The sequence below is a fragment of the Malania oleifera genome, chromosome 11 (assembly GCF_029873635.1).
Source record: "Malania oleifera isolate guangnan ecotype guangnan chromosome 11, ASM2987363v1, whole genome shotgun sequence".
Classification (NCBI taxonomy): domain Eukaryota; kingdom Viridiplantae; phylum Streptophyta; class Magnoliopsida; order Santalales; family Ximeniaceae; genus Malania; species Malania oleifera.
The window spans coordinates 56268916-56290772 of record NC_080427.1 but is presented as its reverse complement, the minus strand read 5'-3'; the positions used below and the strand labels follow the sequence as shown (position 1 = coordinate 56290772).

The 21857-nt window shown below is 32.0% G+C and overlaps 1 protein-coding gene across 2 annotated transcripts in view; it reads right to left on the bottom strand.

The window, feature by feature from the left end:
- LOC131168491 (phosphoglucan phosphatase LSF1, chloroplastic) overlaps positions 1-5652 on the bottom strand; it is a 28658-nt gene extending 23006 nt beyond the window's left edge. For both annotated transcript variants that reach the window (XM_058127961.1, XM_058127962.1), the window contains exons 1-6: positions 5136-5652; positions 4908-5014; positions 3306-3765; positions 1593-1661; positions 672-793; positions 47-262 (exon numbers count right to left, since the gene is read on the bottom strand). In XM_058127961.1, the coding sequence (XP_057983944.1) occupies positions 47-262; positions 672-793; positions 1593-1661; positions 3306-3765; positions 4908-5014; positions 5136-5483 (1322 nt within the window). In that variant the 5' untranslated portion in view covers positions 5484-5652. The remainder of the gene's footprint in view (positions 1-46; positions 263-671; positions 794-1592; positions 1662-3305; positions 3766-4907; positions 5015-5135) is intronic.
- Between the last annotated feature and the right edge of the window lie 16205 nt (positions 5653-21857).

The following is a 21857-nucleotide window of genomic DNA, read 5'->3' as shown; positions in this document are numbered from 1 at the left end:
CTCATCACATGATATCATAATGCAAAAGAAAGGTAGCAAGTAGTACCTGTCAGGCCTGCATGGATGCAACCCAGTAACAAAAGTGTAAGCTGCATGAAGAGAAGTATCTGTAATCCAGTGAAGATATGCAATCACACAAGCAGGGGATCGATCCAATCCAGTAGTACAGGTTACAAAAACACGATGGTTTTTTTTTAGCAAGCGTAATAGAAGCCCCACACAAAATGGTAGTTTCTTTCTGACATCAAAGGAATCTACCTCCCTGCAGACATAAATGCACGCAAATTTAGAGTGTTTTCACCTCATATAAACAAGCTAGAAGTTGTTTCTTTTCTCAAGGGAGGGAGGAGGCAAAGTCATACTTCCATCATTTCTAGTTTTTCCATTTCAAAGTGAGCATAAAACATTAAAGAAGCAAAATTCAGGCATTAGTAACTGTAGAAAAAAATATTCAGGCAATAAGCCAAGCAAAAATATTTTCACAATTTAATATGCAGACAACATTTCTGCCCTACTGCCACAAATTGAAAATCACACACACACACAACAAACATAGAGATTGATAGGAAAGTAATCAGTGTCATACGATTTCAAAAGGTAAAAAGTAAAAACAAAAAGAACGCATCGTCCTTCATCAACAAACAGAGCACGAAATAAAACCCTTCAATCACCTTATATAATAGGTGATCATCAGTATATTAAATCGTTGGCATGACTCATTAATTGACTTGGAATTGACTCCCCAATTTTCTGCTTCAGCTTCACTCTGAAAATTCAATACAGCACTGACACCCTGCAATGAAATTGCTCAGCACAAGATTCAATAATAAGTGCAAGTAAGTATAACAAAATTAGCATTTCATCACAATCAATAAAGCCTTTTTTTTCTTGTCCAAGTAGAAAAACTGATACTTTTACTAAGAGAGTAAACAACCAAGGCTTATAACATTGCCCAACTTAAGATAAAGCATGCAAAAGCAGCAAAACTAAACCAACCAGATAAAAAATGTGATGTTAGCAAAATTGCTTCATTTACACTGTTTACTAACTGACATAGTAAAGATAGGAGATGCCGTCCTCTTTTTCCAAAAAAAAAAGAAAATTATCCAGGTAAGGGCGTGCAGAGCAAAGAATATTATCAGACATAAAGTCATGAAACTAGCAATTAGAGTTGTAAATTTAGATGAATAAGTGACATGTTCAACTATAGTATACCACCAATGGATCCCTACAATATTTGTAACAGAATGGATCTCTTGACATTTGGTGTAGCTCACAACATTTTGTTCAAAAGAGCCTGTTTTTCTTCTATCTGCATTATTGAAAGCAATCTGACATCACTGAAAATTGCTTTACTTGATCAGCTGTTTATTCAAAACTATCATATTACAGTCATTACAAGAGGCCAAACAAATAAGCAAATAAAAAGTCTACTGATGACACCTTCTGCAATGCACAGGATCGAAACAAGTCAACAAAAGCATCCAGAATGAATAAAACCATCTGGAAATCAAAATTTTAGATAGTGTATTTAACAAAAAGCAAATAGAAAATAAATGGGCTGATAAAATCAAAGGTATAACGGCACTTACTGCATTTGACAAAGTCTCAACATCAGCTTCTTTCTGTATACAAGATCCTACATATATTTGCTCTGTAATCTAACAAATTTTACAAGAGTATTAAAATTAAAATTAAAATTAAATAATTCAAATAAATTAAACACTTCCTTAAAAAATGTAAAGGCATATTAAGATAGAATAGGTTGATTTATCATCTATAAAAAAGTAAAAAAGTGTCAAATTACCACTTCACCTAAAAGCTTAAGCCGTTAGGTTGTGGGCCAACAAGGTATGTCAAGCCTTAATACTCCCCTGCACGTGCAGCCCAACAGCACATGGAGAGATAAACAAACGATAAACAACACCCATAATAGGGAATAAGAAAATTCTTAACGAACAAACAATAAATGCGGGCAACTAAACTAGAACCAAGGATCTCCTGGCAACCAAGCTCTAATACCGTGTTAGATGAAGACTTTACCTAAAAGCTTAAGTCATTAAGTTGTGGGCTAACAATGCATATCAAGCCTTAACAACAAGGAATAAACTATATAGTACGGTCAACTGCCAAGATGAATAGTATTTTCACTGGGATGAACAAAAGGGTTTACATGGTGAAGAAATACTATACTAAACATAGTTACTAGAAAACCCTAACCACCCTAGCTAACCACGTATTGGTTCAAAAGTTCCAAAACATGGAACGTGGAACATTTTCGTTCAAGAATGCTAAATCTAATGATTCAAAGTTTTAATTCAATATTATTGAGTTAAAATTGGGGAATCATCACATTTTAATTATATTTCTATCATTATTAATCTATTTCTCAACAGAAAATCTCTTCTACATTTAAAAAATCCTCAACATCCTCTCCAAAATATACATGTGCCATTACACTTTTTCACAAATATATCAATTTATGTATATCCCAAATGTTTTACATTTTAGAACATGTGCCATACTACGATCCCGTTGCCATTCCACAAACCAGAATATTCCCCATTCTACGTAATGTGATATTAACTGAGCCTAGATGAATTTTTCATTTTTAGTCTTTAGGTTCATACATCTAAACAACACGAGAAGCAAAAATCCACTTGTATAGTTTCAGAACGTGATTAAGTGGATTTATACATTGCTGTGCTTCAGATTTATTCATGCAGTATTTTAAAATTTAATTTTCTTTATTGGACAGCGAATAAAAGAATATAAATAGCTTCAGTTTATACTGTTTTATTTTAAATTTTTTGATGAATTATGTGTCCATGCCCACATATAAAATCTCCACACCCTAAGATGTCTAGGTTGACACTTGAAAAAGAATAAAGCATCCATCTCTATTAAATAACTACAAGCATGGATCAACTACCCTTTGTTCAGAGAACTACCATAAATATTAATCTGTCACTCAATGATGTACAGCTAGGCCTATGAGCCAAGTGCAAGCTGTGCAGATCATGGGTATTTGTGTGATATTATTTTCAAAGCTGAAACTAGGAATGCTTTGTTAGCTTCCTGAAACCGCTTACACTAAACTAAAGCCATTCACTCAGAAACCAGGAATCCAAACTATCATGACTATACCTACACAATATTAAGCAAAAAAATAGATAAAAATTTGACAAAATAATTGTTTATGTTACCTCAAACTATTAACATAATTATCAACCGAAGTAAGGAATAAATTACGATGTTCATAATATCAATTGAAATAGAGCATAAACAAAAAATGAAAATCATACCTTACTGCAGCGCATACCAAGAGAGTGATCATATTTCAGTTCAAGTTTAGAACGATCTAGTGCCTTAATATATTCCTCCAAAGGGAAGTTACCATGAGTCCATTCAACATCCCCAGACTCCTCCCCAGTAAATATACAGACAAGTTGGCTTATGGGCGCAGTATGAACATTTTTCTGCATTTGTGAATGAAGATGTCCTGTTTGATCACCCAAAAACTTCCATCCATGGGATGATATGAACTTTGACGAAAATACAACAAATCCAGAATTCACGCTGCCTTCAGAAGATGTTTGCAGATTTGATGCCAATAGAGTTTTGTTCCACGTGGCAATAGGAACCCGACCACCATTAAACAAAATAGCAAGATCACCCATAAGATGCAGTTGTTGAATTGGAAAAGGAGAAAAGGGCCTCTCAAGAACCAGGCTGCAAGATCCTATTTTCTCCTTAAACATATTCCTATTTAATCCCCACAAAAAAAATAAATAAAAGCCAGATCTTTAGCAGTTCAAGCATACAGAAACTCTACAAAATAATGCAAATTTAGGAACTAAAATACATGTGATTAAAAGAGAGAAAAAAAAAAATCTGGCACAAGGCACTAGTTTAGTAATGCCATTCAATGTAACTTTTTTGCTCCATAAACAACATCTTAATGCCTGCAAGACTGGAAAAACATGCTTCAGGTACCAGCCAACAATCTGAGAACCATGGGTAGGAGATTACTAGCCAACCAATAGCACTATTTGAATCACTTTTAATAACATTTCAAGCTTCTCAATATTTAGGATGGATAAAAAGATATGCCAAAATATTAACAATTTAGCTTTGACAAGTTGAACTTGTTGATAAGCAGATTATGGGTAATTGATGACTTGGCCTATGCTTATTAAATCCAATACAGTTTTTTATGTGCCAAGGACAGCAGACTAATGAAGCATCATATATCCTGGGCTGAAGTATGTAAATATTGACTCGTCAATTATCAATCGCATCCATAATACTACAACTACACTAAGGAAAGGGCAAAATATTAATAATAATGTTAGGCAATAAGGATCAAAAAACTTCAAATTACCAATGACCAGTGAGATATGTAATTTCATAAGAGGTCAAATGAAGCACAAAGAGTACTGAGCTGCACTGGTCACCTCCTTTTATTGGGTTCAGAAGTGTTTGTTTCTAAAACAACAGTCTACTAGAATGTGGGGTAACACTCTCTCTCTCTCTCTCTCTCTCTCTCTCTCTCTCTCTCAAAAAATTACAAACATGAATGCAATTATGTCCGACATTCCAACATAATGTTCAATCAGATATCGTCATGTAGTCGCCCCAGGCGAGATACCTACTTTCCCCCTCCACATAGATCAAGCGACATTACTCACTGTACATTAGCTCAAGAGACCATGAGTATAAATTCCGTTCATACTTACAAAGTAACAACAAAATTCCTACTCTTTTCAGTTTTAAATCTGGAGCAATGAACTAAATTTCAGAAAGGATCACACTATATTCAACAAGCTTACCGCACCTGATGCTTACACACTTTCAAAAAAAAAAAAAAAGTATATGCCAGATTCAGAACAGCACAAAGTTCATACTGTGTATCACCGAAGTCCTTGATCTCGACAAGCTTACCACCTGATGAATCACTAGTCTTCTTCAAAGTGTCACCTACCATGATTATTCTCGACTTCTCTGCATTGCCCTGTCACCCGCAGAACAGATTTGATCAAGTAACCAGGAAAAAAAAAAATGAAAAACCCACTAACGCAAATTGCAAATAATAAAGAATTAAGAAAACACACAACACAAACACAAAGACGAACCCCTTTCCTCAAGGCATGAACGAAGATCCTGCCGTCGGCGGAGAGAGCGAATCGAATGCCCAGAGGCTTATCGAGAGTGACCATGTACTCATTAAGGTTCATCTTCAAGGGGGAACCGCTGGACATGGCATAAACCCTCGTCACGGGTCTTCCCCCATTGACGAATCGGAGCTTTTGATTTCCAGGAAGAGCAGCACAAGAGCCTCCATTGATCAAACGAAGACAAGTCCCCCAAATGGAAGACCCAAGAGTGCAATCAAGTCGCGAAGATGAGAGATTACTGCCCAGAAATACAAATGGAGTCGAATCGACCCCCCCGGGAACAGAGAGTTGCAAAAGAGGAGACATTGATAAATCGAGCTGATGAATTGTTCACGAATCATCGTCGTCATCATCTTCATCACTGTTGATATTTATAGCTGGCATTTGAAAAAATAAATTTAAAATTATGTATACGGAAGTTCGAGCTGCTATGGGAAGTAGCCAAGTAGGGGTTGATAAGAAGCAGCGAAGCCACAGGGGGTGAGGTAAGAGAGTCCGATGCCACGTGGACCTGTAGAGCCCATTTCCACGTTGGGGCCGTGGCTTTATTAAGTGGCATCTCCACGTGGCAAAACGTTTACGCTTTGTCAGGCGCCGGAACACCGGGAGAATAGAATCTAGACTGGGGTCGAAGGGGCAGTTAGGTAACTTAAACAATAGGTCAAAGTCAACCTCGTGGCCTTTTGGAGACCGTTGATCAGAGACAAGTATGGAAAAAGTAGGCGTTGGGGGCGCAGAGGAATAAACTTATGAGATACGTGTTTGTCGTTGACGCCGCGAAAGGGTGATTGATCCCACGGGAGTTTTTTCCCGTTTAACTTCTTTTAAAAAATATGTATAAAATAATACTCAATTCTTGGAAGTACTTTTCAGAATAACTCTGACGTAATTTCGCTACTTCAAGGAACGAGATTTGCTTTTGATAAACAATACTGGTGTGGACACGTGACAAATCTCGTTGGTTCATCCGGCGAGATTTGCTTCGAATACTCAATGCTCATCCAGCTGACGTTCGATGCGTGGCAAATCTCACTAAGAGATTTGCTTCAGCCATTATAGAGTTCTTCCTCCTTCCATTGTCTTCGCAAACAAAAAGTACTCCTACGCAGGCTTTGCAGAGAGATGGGGAGGAGCAGAGCAAAGCAAATTACCATTGAAGGAGGCAGAGGCCGGACGTGTTGCGCAGGTGACCATTGCGATGAGAGGTTGCCTAATCGTTGAGAAGCTGTTATATAAACTCGAGGAGATGGGATAAGACACAAATCCATCATTTATTTTGTTCATAAATTTTTAATTAATTTATTTAATCGAAGAGTTCGTTTGATTAATTAAAGAGTTTAGTGTGTTGTTCACTATTTGAAGGTTTCGTTCGGAGAACACCTTTCTTTAAGGTTAGAGTTTTTTTGTATTTGAATTTTTTTATTTTTTGTGATACTGTCCAAACAAAAACATGCATGAAATTTATTTGTTTGAATTATATAATCGTCTTTGTATTTCTATGTTCTTTAACAAATTTATGGAATCATGTTTGTTTGATGTAGTAACAATTTTATTTCTATATGCATGTTGTTTATTATCTAAATTTATTTCATCTAAATTGAGTGGAAGGGTATCATTTTATTAAGTTTGTATAATGAAATGGAAAAGAAAATGATGGAAGAATATGATAGAACCAAATGATAAATTCAATTTAATTGAAGCATACAGTAACAATGCACACCCAATTTCATTGATTCAAAAAGAAAAAGAAGGGTTCTCAACTCCACATTTGAGCTTTTGAAGGCACGTCGTGGTCAGTTATTAAGTTTAATATTTTACTGAATTTAATTGTTGACTAATTGAAATTTCATGTTATCAATAAAATTAGACATCAGTTGGGTTTTATGATTTGATCTTGTGTTAAGTATTTTAAATTTAGTAGCATACAAATTTCAAATTAATTTTTATGCTGAAGTGTAATTAGCATGCAATTAAACTTGCTTATTAACCAGCCAAACTAATCTCACATAATGAAATCACTACAAAATAAATTTATTTCGTTTTCCCTTATCTCTCTTTTAATATTATATGTATGTAATTCCATTACCTACACACATTATTTTGATATATATATATATAATATAGGGATTCTCTAGTACTTTTAGATTTAACTAAAGTGACAATAATAATCGCATAAAATCAGTAAAAAGAAACCCTTAATTTTACTAATTAAAAATATATGGATTCAAATATATTTGGATTAGTAGTATTAAAACTATCAAATAATTTCAGTTTATATATATTAGAGAGCTGGTTAGCTTTGATGCCTTAAAAGGCCCTTTAATTTTGAATTTGAATTCTAATATTACATTTTGGTAACATTCATTTTGAGTAGAATCGTGAATATTAAATATGAATGTTTATTTTAATTTTTTTGTAAAACCAATTTCCTTTAAAATAATGATTTAATCATATGTGTTATTGTATTTTGCATAACAAAACTATATTTTGTATAGCATTTATCGATTTGCTAATTGAAATATGAAACTAAACATTATCTTAAAAGTACATGTTATCAATAAAATTAAACTTCGATAGGGTTTTGTGATGATTTTTAAAAAATTACATTAGGGCCTACAATAATTTGTTTTATTTCATACAAAAACGAAGTACTTGTTGATTGAATGGTGGACAATTAACTAATTAAAAGACCATTAGTAGTAACTATTATAATTGGGCGTTATGGGCTTTTGAATTGAGATTAAAACTTTTATATTTATGTGGAGAAGGGTAAAGGGACAGATTTGTTAACTTGGTGTATTAGTCATGCCTATAAATGAACTTGGGCGCCACTTTATTAAGTTTTTAAATATATAATTTTTCATTTAAGGTGTTAATAATTTATTATAATTTTTTTAAAAGGTAATATTTAAATTGTATATATATTTGTAATTATATTTTTAAATACATTTAAAAGAATAAAAAAAAAGTAGACTACTATGTAAAAGAAAAAAGTAATGATAATGTTCTGAATCATATATGCATGCAACTATACCCACACATATATTATTGTTAATTAAATATAATAATGTTATATTATTTATAAACCTATTAATTATTAATAAATATAATAAAATTAAGGAACGACCAAAAAGAACCATCTATAAATTTAAATTTACATTTAATAAATGAAAAAATTAATTTAACATAAATTAATGTCATAATCAAATGTTATAAATATATATTAATAATAAGATTATTGTTAATTAATAAAATCTACATACTAAAAAATTTAAAAGCTATAAGAGAGTTTAATGAGCATAATAAAGTTATAAGATGACTAAACGTGGTGATGGTTAATCTCCAAGAAGGATTTATATAATTTTTCTTTTAAAAAAAATATTACCAAAAAATAAAAAAACACAAATCTCTTGCAATGTTAAAAAATGTAACACTAACCTCTCGTTAACATTACATATATCGATACTAATCCTATGATCTCCTTATTTAAATGTTGAGTATTCAGATTGTTAACCTAAGAAATTACTACAACTTATGAAGTAAAAAAAAGATTTCAGGTATATTTTAAAAGTTTAAGAATTTTACTAAGTTATGAAGTGATTTATACTTAATTAAATAACATTCTGACTTGCGTATATAAATTATAAAAAATTATGATAAAAAATATTATTACCTTATCTTTGGAGAGACCTCAGATTTGAATGTGAATTTGCATTAAATTTAAATAAAATGTAATAGAAAATTATATTAAAAAATTATTCAAATACATCCAAATCCAAATTAAAGAACTAAAATTTTTTTAACGAAATAAAGACACTCTAAAATCTATATACTCAAAAATTTAAAAGTTATAAGAGAGTTTAATGATCATAATAGAGTTATAAGATGACTAAACTTAGTGAAATTAATTCTTGATTACTATAAGTAACACATATCACTTATATATATAATTTTGTTTTGCGTAGGTCTTTTTTATTTCCCGAGCGCCGATCTAAATGGCAGGAAGCTCAAGCAATGCTTCAGTGACGGTATTGTTATATATAGGGGGACATCATAATTGGAGCAGATGATGTTAGTTATAGTAGTCCGTTAGTTCGATCAATTCGAATTGGTCATAGGTGTAAATTAAATAAATTATATACGAAGATATATAAATATTTGCATATTGATCCAAATCAATATGCATTGCGGATGACCACAAGATACCCTTTACGAGGGTTCAAGAATACAGTCCTCTACGAGATTGTTCCCATATCTTATGATTATGGTCTGTGCATTGTGTTAGACGCACACTGCGTAGGTGAGACATATTTAACGGTGCAATTATATGTCAAAATCATTCCTCAAATGGGTATAATCGCAGCTTGCATATTATTTTTGATAAAAGTTTTTGGCAAACTTAAACCCTAAATATCAGTTGTTCTTTATATATATATATATATATATATATATATATATATATATATATATATATATATATATCTTTGAGATATTTGCTTAGGGTTTCCTAAATTTCCTTTAATTATTATACATATAGATACACATATCCTTGAGAGTTATCATATAGCCTGAAAAGGTCTCACTTGAGCATAAATTTATATCATTTGTGAGTGCATTGATTATATTGGTGTACTTATCTGCTTGCTGTGAATTAGGTTTATAAAATTCTTTTTAGTCTTTTTACAAATTAACAACCTTTTGTATACTTAGCAAACACACAAGAAAGTTTTGATTTTAAATGCTTAATTAAACCAACCACAATCCATACTCAATATCAACACAAGCCAAAAACATTTAACAATTACAATCAATCAATCAATCATTCAAACACACAATATTGAACCAATTGTAAGAGTTTCAGTACTTCTTTGATTTAGCGTTTGCAAAAACTCAGCTTAGAGTTTAAATAAAGCCTTGTATGAATGAATATTGGTGCACTTCTTTTACCAAGATTTCTGCAAACAATTAATCAACGTATTCCCTTTAAGGTTTCCGCAAAAGATTAATCAACGTACTTTCTTAAATTAAAAGTTTTTCTCAATCTCAATTTTCAGCTACCTGTACTTAGAAACACAATTTATATGTGTTGAAAATTTAAAGAGTAAAGGTTAAGAGCGAGACTGAGTTTTTTACAAGATTTGGCTTATACCCAGCCTACGTCCTCACCTTAGGCAAGACCACCTAAGGATTCCACTAGAATGTCCCTTTGCGGGCAAAACAAACCATTTACAATCTCTCTTTTAGGGTGGAGCCCCCTCTCTAAGTGATACCTCATACTCGGTATAACGATCCAATAAATCTAAAGTTTACCTTCCTCTTTTAGGTTCAAGTGCGAACCTAAATCTTGAAAAGGATCACACCTGCACATACCTGCACTAAAACTCACATATGATCATATGAATTGAATAAATCTAGAGTTTACCTTCCTCTTTCACTTCTATTTCTTCTTTTCTGAACTCTGTGTTTGTTTGATTTGAATGTCTGGCTCTCTGGCTCTGCTTCTGAATTCTGCTTTTGAATCCTGCCTTTGAATACTACTTCTGTTCCTAAATTGCTCAGCTACTGCTTTTGAGTTGTTGCCCTATGTTTGAATTTCACCACGCCTTCCTCCTAACTAATCCCAACTCTCATCCCTCATAAAGTTTCCTCTCCGGATGCCTTACTGCTCTCTCTCTATTTTAGTAGGATCACTCTAACTCTCACTTTTTCTCTCTCGGTTTTTGTAGAGTATGCATGTGCCCTATGTTGTGTGTTTCAGCTACAGTGAGTTTTGGAGTCTTAATTGGAGCCAAAATCTCCAACGAGGCCCTCTCCCAAGGGAATTCCTCACCAACGAACTGTCAGAGAATAATTCCCTTTAACAACTCACATGTGATTTTTGCATTTTCTTCTACTTATTTGGAATTCCAATTAACTGATCTTGGTGTATTTTGTGCGCAGGTGAGTTGGAGACTCCAAGTGGCAGCCCACGAGTGGAGGGCAGGGCATCTTTATTTTTTGTATTATCACTTTTATTTTTTGTAATTTTAGCCTGTTTGTACGCACGAGTTGCCATGTACTGCAACCATTATTTGTACATTCTTGTATTTTGTACTTTTTGTTTCCCTCCTTTGTATTTATTTCCTATTGTATACTTTTTTTCCTACATGTATGTCATACCCGCACGTGCTCCCCCCCTCTCGGAATGAAATTGTGATGCATGCCCTTTTAAATTTTGACTTTGGAAGTTGACCACTTTTGAACACAAATAACCCAGTGAATATGACTTTAATAACCAAACAAGACCTGCCCTAAAATTAAGACCCAATTTCAAAAATATTTAAGATTTTGAAAGCTCAATTCCAAATTTGAAAGTTCTCAGACTCATGGAAACTTAAAGGACTCGATCAACTAAACTAATTTTTGGGTTTTGAAATTAAAATTGAAACTTAGGGAATAAGACCTAGACTTAGTATGAAGAACAATGATTTTGAAATTAAAGGACCATACTCGATCAACTATGAGGACTCTAAACTAATTTTTTTGGGTTTTGAAATTAAAATTAAAAACTTAGAGAATAAAACCTAGACTTATTATGAAGAACAATGATTCTGAAATTAAAGGACCATAAAGCCTAGCCTACAATGAGTTTAGAGACTATGGGGACTCAACTAAGGAGATCTGAAGTGGTCTAAAAGGATTCTATGATTATGATCAAGAAAACGATTTTGAGAGACTATATTTTTTTTAAAAGTTTTTAAGGGAATTAGGAAGGACTCTATTTTTGAAAATCACGGGTATTCAGGGTTTTAATTTTAAAATTTAGGGTCGTTTAGAGCTCAAAAGTCAACTTTTGTTTTGTTGGGTTTCCTTGGGGTGGTCTGGTTAAAATTAGGGTGTCAACAAGCCTCATACTCGCTAGTGAGCATGTCGATTCTACTATCTCTAACATCTACCGTTCCTTCATAGGTTACCTATAACTTATCCCATATTTCTTTAGTTGACTTACATGTCATGACCCTATTGAATTCATTAACGTCTAAAGCACAATATAGTGCATTCATGGCACTTATTACTTGCATCATTTTATAGTCATTATCAGTCAAATCTTGTTCTTCTTTAGGCACTTCTTTTCCATCTACTAATTTAGTAGGAATGTAGTCACCATGTGTGACAACTTTCCTTGCTTTTCAATCCATAGTTTGAATATAGATTCTCATTCTTCGTTTCCAAAAGGTGTAGTTTGCACCGTAGAAAAAATATGGGGTCTAGTTAAGGATTGTCCCTTAGCAAAAAGGGATACACCCATCTAGATCTTTATATAGCTTCTATTTAAGATTTACTATAACCCCTCTTTGATACCAATTAAAAAGGAAGGTGAATTCCCAAGAGGGGGGTGAATTGGGATTTTAAAATTTCTTTGATTAATTCTTTTTCAATTTATTTTAAGTTCAGCAGCCTCGCAAGCAAAGTTGTTTTGCAATTATAAGTACAGAGGAAAATTAACTTTGTAAAACTTTTATGAATGTGTATACCCTGCTCAGCACCTTAACACAATCCAATCAACACAATCACAACACAATCCACACAAGATAAAGAATTCAGTAATGCTGTCAAGTTTTAGCACTTTATCAAACCAAAGTAGAGTTTAAGAATATTTGTTTCCTAATAAGAAGCCCTATATTAGTGTACCTTTTTTCTCAATATAAACCACAATTCAAACTTCCAACAATCTTCCAAAAACTCAGACTTTAAATAAAATTTCAGTTAATTAGTCTTGGGTGTTAACCAATCAACGTACTCCCTTTAAGGTTTCCGCAATATATATTGATCAACCAACGTACTCCCTTTTGGTTTCCACAATCCCAAAATCAAATTAATCCTTGGTTTATTTAATTTCCAATCCACGTAGTTTATATGATCAACAATTAAAATTCAACCATGCAGTTGATATAAAGGTTTGGTGTACAAAGACACTCTCAACAAGAGCAGATTAGTACAACAATTCAGCACTAAAATATACTTCAATTCAAAATAATAATTGAAAGAGTTTGAAGCCTTTAGAAGTATATCATTGTGAGCTTTCTTTCTAGATTGAAAGAATTCAGTATAGGCTTAGAATTGTGTGAGAGATTCCTAACAAACCTCAGTAGAGAATTCAGAAAGTAATTGCACAAGAGAGCTTTTGTATTGAGAGTTTTGAGAGTAAGAAAGCTTGATTGCTGTAATTGCTTGGTGTGTTTGAATCCTTAGCCTTGGGGAAGTATTTATAGATGATTAATCAAAAGTATTTTGTATTCCCCAAGTGACTAGTGTTTCCCAAATTTTCATAACGGCTAGAATTTAAAATTTTAAACTTGGAAAGTATCTGTTAAGTTTAAAATTAAAATCTCGAAGAGTCAATCGACTAGAAAATATGAGTCATCGCCTGGAACCATTTAAAACGCTTAGATTTTCAAAGTCAAAGTGAGTCATTAGACTAGGAAGACACGAGTTAGTTGACTGGGATTTCTCGGGTTGTTTAAAAATCAGTTCAATTTTTTGTCAAACACCTGGAAAAACTGTGTCAGTCGACTGGGCCCTCTTAGGTTGTTTCAAAATTTATTCAAACATTTGTCAGTTGATACAGAACAACTTGTCATTCACCTCGAAAGACCAAAAAACTGATTTTTTAAATTTATTTTCAAATTCTTTTTGCTCTTTTACTTTCTCCAAAATAACTTAAGTCTTTTGATTTGAAAAGTATTTTTTGGGGTTTTTCAAAACATGGTCTCTAGGTCAATGAGATTCCTAATGAGTTTCAAATCCAATCAAATTATCATTTGAATAAAGTACTTATATAGAGACTCTTCTTAAGACTTTAAAACACTTTCTAAGCTTGGAGTCTTCATGTTTGTCCTTTGTTGAGTCATTTGAACTTTGAGCGTCAAAATTCTCTAAGATTTTAGCAAGTCCTCTTTGATATTCATGCTCTCATGATCTTCAAGCTTTCATATTCCTTTTTCATGGAATCTTGCAATCAGCTTTTGTATTCATTGGAACTTGAGCTTATTGACCTGATTCCTGAAGTTTCATCACTTGCAACAAAACATGTTAAGTGACATTTTATTTGTTATCATCATAACAAGATTAGTAAGTCATATTAGGCCAACAGGTACGATTAGATCAACTAATTACTACTAGTTGATTGGTCTTTAGGCTAATCTTAGGTCAAGGAACTAGTAGGTTAAGTCGGTAGGGATGGAGAGTTCAATTATGTGAGAGGAAGGTATCAACACCCCCTACATATCCGTTATACGAACGGTACCAAATCAATTATGAATTATCCTTAAATTGAATATAATAGTCGTTGATTAACTCTTTTAAAATAAAAAAATAAATAGATAAATATATAAAATTCGAAAGGAAAATATAGTGCGATTTAAAAATATCTAATAAGACCCCCAAATGAAAGGATCTTGTTAGATAAACTCCCCTCAGAATTAATATAGGTGAGATATGAAATACCTCTTTATCCTTTATTAAATCATTGGGACGCACACATACAAAAATCAAATAAAATAAGCAAAAGAATTTTTAAAACATTCATAGATTTTTTTCTCAAAATTTTATATAAACTTTTTCTAAAAATTTTCAACATCTTTCTAAAATTTTTGGGGATTTTAAAAGGAATTTTCTCTTTTCTCTTTTTTTTTTGCCATTTTTATTTTTCATTTTTTTTATTATTTGAGTCAAAATAACTCAAATACTTTTCATTTCTTTTTCCTAATTTTTAAAATAGTTTTCCTGATTTTTTTATTTTTTATTTTTTTCTCAATTTTAAAAATTAAAAATTAAAGTAAAAATAAAATAAATAAAACTAGTGGTTCATAAATCAAGCCGGTTCAACCAGTCTGAACCGAGTTTAATCCGATAGGACTTGGTGGGCCATGTGTCCAACCACAATTGTGACATGTGGTTCACTTTGTTTACTTTTTTTCAAAAAAAAAAAAATTTTACCAAGGTGACACTAGCATTATGTCACCTGCCATGTATTAACTTTTTTTATTTTTTTATTTTTTGGTTTCCTTTTTTTTTTCTCCTTTCCTTTTTTTTTTGCCATTTTTATTTTTCATTTTTTTATTATTTGAGTCAAAAATAACTCAAATACTTTTCATTTCTTTTTCCTAATTTTTAAAAATAGTTTTTCTGATTTTTTTTTCTAAATTTTAAAAATTAAAAATAAAAATAAAAATAAAAAAAATAAAACTAGTGGTTCATAAATTAGGCCGATTCAACCAGTCTAAACCGAGTTTAATCCAGTTGGACTTGGTGAGTCATGTGTCCAATCATAGTGGTGACATGTGGTTCACTTTGTTTACTTTTTTTCAAAAAAAAAAATGATTAGGGTGATGCCAGCACGACGTCACTTGCCACGTATTAACCTTTTTTATTTTTTTATTTTTTGATTTTCTTGAATTTTCTTAAGAAAGTTTCCCCCAAATTTTCTTATAAGCCAAACAATCAATAAATTGAAATTTTGGGCTTGAATTAATTTGGTTCAAATAACCGCCTAGATAGCTTTCAGTTTAGGCTTTGGGTCTGGACTTGATTTGGGAATTGGGCTTAGGAAAAATAATTATAGGCTTAAACTAACTAATTGGACTGTAACAAACTAATTGGGTTGGACCCAATTTATTTTAGGATATTGAGCTAAGTATTGATTCAACAAGTCGATGGACCCAAATCCAACCTGGACCTAAGTTTTGGGTCAATGGATCGAACCTTGGGTCAACGAGTCAAATTAACAAGTCAATTTCAGAACAAAATTTTGCAATCTCAAATCACTGGATCTTCCAAAATTTGTATAATTTAAAAGCAAAACTAAATGCAAAAACAAAAACAAAACCAACCTTAGTCTTTAACTTCTTTTGTCTTCAAGTTCAATGTTAATCCTTCAATTCTTCTTTTATTTTGGTTCTCTGTCGTCCTCAAATCTTCAAGTTCTGACTCACGAACTCCAACTACCTCTGCCTAAACTTCTCTGAATTCTTTCTTTTCCATCATAATATCTCCAATTCCCAAGCTCTTTAGCTCACTCTTGATCAGAACTCTCTGATTTTCTCATAATTTCATATATGATTTTTCTCTATGTCTGTGTCTTTGTGAATGTATGAATATTTGTGTGTGTTTGTCTCGGATAGCCTCTTAATTTCTCGTTGTTCTTGCTCTTCTGTGGAAGCCTTTATTTATAGGCTTGGGGACTCGGCCAACATTAAAAAATAAGCAACCAAATTAGGAAGTAGATTACTCCTCCCTTATTGTTAATTTCCTAATTGGCTGCCCTTCCATGTCTGTGTTTTCCTACTTACAGAAAACTTCTATCATAGACCTAGGAGCATTGAAACTTGATCTCTATGACTGATTTCCTTCCATGTGCGTCTTTAACAGACCATTCAAATTTGGGAGCAAATCATTCCATTTTATTGTAAATCATTCAATTTGAGAAACAACTCATTCAATTTTTATTTCAGATCAATTAATTTAAGAAAGAAATCACCCAATCTTTATCAACTTAAGAAGCAAATCACCCCATTTTTATTGCCGACTTTCCCTAACCCCTTTCTTTGTGCGTGTGTACAGGTGCCAGCGGGGACATTTGGAGGATCCAGATATCCCTTATTCTTTTCTATTATTTTTTTTATTTTTTGTTGTATTCAAAATTTTTCCTGTGTTTTCTTTTGTATCTTTTTTTTTGTATTTTCCTCCTAAAATAAAAATGTACAACTTTGTTATAGGAAACAACCTGTATAATTATGATTAATTTAATTAGTATATAATAATAAATTATTCATTACCATTTTAAAATTATTCATTACAATTTTATCTATTTGTGACGTAATTTTTTTATATTATTTCACCATTAATTCATTATATTCCAAGGAACCACATATTAATTTATTAAATTTCAAATCTTACATGTAAACATGGTCAATCTTTTTTCTTGAAGCTATCTAGATAATGCTGCCCAGAATCATTGAGGGTGATGATGCAGTGTGAAGGGATGACTACAACTAGGGTTTTTGCTTTTCATCACCTGTCCATTTTGAAAAATGAATTTACCTCAACAGCATCACAATCAATGAACCAATGCCAATATACGTATTAAAGAAGTAATATTGATTGATTTGACAGAGGATGCTTTGCAATTCATAAAGTGAATAACAAGTTCATTGATTGGGTTTGATTACTTTAGTTGAGGTCATTTTTTAGCATATGTAGAATAGCTTCAATTTTTTTTCTTCCATTCTTGTTGAAATGTGAATATCACTTTAATTTCATCATTTCCCTTTTGGGAAAAGTCATGGGACCTTTCCTAGCCTATTGAGGTTCCAAGAAATCATACTCTCTTAGGTGTTATTCAAACTTTCACATTTAGCTAATTAAACTATTGAAATCCCTATTAGGTTAGTTTTTAAAATAGTAGATTTCACAAGGCATTAAATGTAATGAGTTAAAGACATGAAAAGACATTAATATAATTATATCAAATGCTATGGACTCTCATTGTAGAGGTATACTAAAGGCATATATGATTTAAAGCCCTTAAAGGGTACCTATTAATTACTGTGTTGGCTGGCTAATAGGTATCACAATGTAAAACTGTTTAAGTAGGTATTATAGCTTTATTTTTAGTATCTTCTGAGTAATGTAGACTCTTCTCATGTGGTGTATTATCTATATTTTAGGATTATTCGTTGTACTCTTGACTGTACTTGCATATTATACTAAAAATTTTGTAAACTTACTTCTAGAATATATAGCACCGACCGATGACTTTATCTTCAATAATTAGAACAACTATTATATGATAGAAATATGAAAGAAAGGTGAAGAAAAAAAGTTAAAAGGTATGAAAAAGTAAAAGGAATATTTTCCTTCCAACCTCTTACTCTCAAAATTGCTAGGATAGATTAGAAAGTGCATACAAAGGAAACGAATATTATTTCTTCTACTTAATAGATTTTTTTTTAAAAAAAATGATAAAAATAACAGAGAAAAAAATAAATTATTTTATTAAAAGCAATGGTAATTAGATAAATTATATCATTTTTCTACTTTCAATTTTTTTCTCTTGTAAAATTTATTTTTTATTAAAAACATTTATAAACAACCATATTTCCTAACCTCTATCCTTCCTACCAACAAGTATCGTGAATGAATAAAATATATTCTTTCACCATATTTATTTGTTCCTCTCGATCTTTTAATTTTTTCATTGAATGGTGTTGACTTTTTGAATCTGATCCCTATTTTGATGCTGACAAAGCATCTGTATCTCATGTGTACATTTAATGTGTGAACAGGTCTATATCTTAACTTGCACATGAGGTAAAAGGAAAATGAAAGTCAGAAAGACCTCAAAATTATACATCCTAACATATTCCATGAGGTTTGAAGAGTAAGACAGATGAAGACATCTATTTTTCAATTGTATTGCATTGTGTTTTATATTTTGGTTTGTAATAATGCATGACATGCATGATGTGGATGATAAGTTTAGGACAACCGTAGTTTGACCTTAGGGACCATAACTTCCACGGAAAATCCTTTTCATAAAAAGCTAAAATCAAATAAAGATTTTTTGAATAGCTTTAGGATCAAAATCGGAGCAAAAACAAAACTTTCAGTCAGCCGACGTTGGATTTTTGGATTTAATTAAAAAGCCTCGGTCTACCAAACCCTTTGCCTAAAAACTTTTTAAAATTACTTAAAACTTATAAAAGTTTTTAGAATAACCTTGGGATCAAATTGATGGCAAAATAGTAAATTTCAATACTCTCGGTTGACCGACCACTGTTGTGTTATAACCCAATGGTCGACCGAATCACTGTTCGTCCCGGAGTCAAACAGCTGATCATGTCTTGGTCGATCGAATTGTTTTTGAACTAACCTTACTCGATCGACCGACCTATACAAATATACTTTTTCCAACTACTTAGTCAACCAAAATTATAGTTCAAAAAGAGTTTGGTCAACCGAACCTCATAGATGGTCAACCAGATCTTTGTCTTGGTCAACTGAACCCATGAAGGGTTCAGAATCACCCTAAGATGGTCGACCAAACCTGTAGTTAAAATTTGCCTTGGTCGACCAAACTTATTAAAGTGGTCGACCGAACCTCTCGAGTTAGTCAAATTTTTACCGCAGTTAAATAGGGTTAATTTTTATTAAACATAATTAAACAATTCCCAAAATACCTTTTATGTCCTCAATAGTTATTTTTTTGTGGATATCTATATATACTCTCTCATTTGTCTACATTAAGCAAAAGATTAGTATATAAATTCTCTAAAATTCTTTCTCCCATGTTTACACTTTCAAGCAAAAATCTCTTACTCTCTTCATCATTCTTTTGCAAAATCATCTTGCAAGAGAGCATTTGTTTAGGGCATATATATCATATCTTTGATTTATTTCATTTGATAAATATCTTTGGGAGCTTACTTTGAATAGCTTGTGAATCTTAAACATTTATTGCAAGTGTTCAAAAGCTTATTTGTGCTATATTGCAAAAATACTTTTTGAGCATTAAACCCTAAGATCTCTTGTGCTTTATCTTTTGCATATATTTTCATTTGGAGATATTCCTTTGGGTTAAGATCTTTGGGTTAAGATATTCTCTAAAAACATAATTCAAAGGTCATATATATTTGTTCGTGAAAAATTGTTTGAAACCGAAAACCCTAAGTTCTCATTACTTCATTTGAAAAATAATTTTTGGAATTTTTTTTTATTAGGGGTTGAATTTTTCAAACAATTATCATATACATCATTTTCAAAGATTGTAAATATATTTTAAGAAATTATCTACACTGGCATTGAGCTTCATTTCGTATCATACGTGAGGGCATTGTACTTTAATTGTTGTACACATCTGCTTAGTTTAGAAGCACATTTGTCTGTACACAAAAATTATTGATTATCCGTTGTATTCCTGACGAGTTGTCGGAAGAGGGAGACTAGCCTTGGGAATAGTCCCGAATTGCTTTGACTCAGTTAGGAGCGCACCATATTGGTTCAAACCCGATTAAAAGAACTAAGTGCACCATCTTGGTAAGGTGTTGTAAACGGTGTCGCTCCACTCGTGAAGTGAGCAACTAGTAGAATTCTTGAGTTGTGGCTTAAGGCGGGGGACGTAGGCAGTATTGGCCGAACCCCGATAACATATCTGCTGCCAGTTTTATTTTCTGTAATTTACTTTCTACACTTATATATTAATATTTATTGCTCTGAATGTTTGATATACTAAGATTGCTTTAATTGCTTATATATCTGCTCAGTAGTTTATCTGTTGAATTGGTATCTGTTTTAGACAGACCCTAAGTTATGGTATACTGTTATTGGATTAGTTATACCTAGGAAGAAATAATTTTAAATTTCCAATTCACCCCCTCTTGGGAATACACCAAAGTCAACAAATGGAAAACTAATAAAACCTTTGTCCACAATTTTTCATATATATATATATGGCAATTAAATAATAATAAAAAAGTGTTCAGAGCAATAAAACACTTCATTGCATAAAAATATTTTGATAGAATTGTGTATTGAGTTCTCAACATTGAATTAGCATCTCAATTTGTGAATCAATTTGAAAATTAATTTTAAATCACAAGTTTACATCATTTTTATTGTCTGTTTCGTTTATGTTAGACATGTGGCAAATTTGTGCTACATTCATTAATATCAAAGAGGGTACCTATTAATTATTGTGTTGGTAGGCTAATATGTATCATAATGTAAAATTTTTTGAGTAGGTATTATATCTTTATTTTTAATATCTCCTGAGTAATTTAGTCTCTTTTCATGTCGCAGATTACTGTATTTTAGAATTATTTGTTGTACTCTTGACTGTACTTGCATATTATACCAATAATTTTTTAAAATTACTTCTTGAATATAGCACCGACAGATGACTTTATCTTTAATAATTAGCACAACTATTATATGATAGAAATATAATAGAAAGGTGAAGAAAAAAATTTCAAAGATACGAAAAGGTAAAAGGAATATTTTCCTTCCAATCTCTTACTCTCAAAATTACTAGGATAGATTAGGAACTGCATACAAAGGAAATGAATGTCAAACATTGGAAAAAAAAAAAATTGTGTTTTTTTCCTTCTTTCTGTTTACAGAGATGGAGATACACATATATAGAAGATTATTGAGATTTATATTTGGATATACAAAAATTATGGCTAGAATAAGGGGTGACCTTTGACAAGAGATTTACATTCAAGGCTCATCCTTATAATCTCCCTAATTTTAATGACAGCTCACGCCAACACTCCCCCTTAAGTTGGTGCATACAAATCTCTTGTGCCCAACTTGTCAAGTGAGTTATAAAAGTTCTTACTGCATACTACCTTTGTAAGTATGTGATGAGTCCCTAAAATACATGATTTTACACCCTCATTTACCTTTGTTTATCTTTGTTTTATTATATAATTACTTAGAGTTATCATTGTTTAGAGTTACGCAAGGTTTATTTGTCTTTTTAGGAAAAACAGGTTAAAACCAAGGAATTAGGTGTACGAGAAGTTAAAGGAGAATTTGGAGAAAGGCAAAGCTCAAATCAAATGCTCAACCAAACTATTGAAGCTCCAAATCATCAAAGGAAAAGAAGACTTTGCTCGACCAAGGGGTGCGACTAGCAAC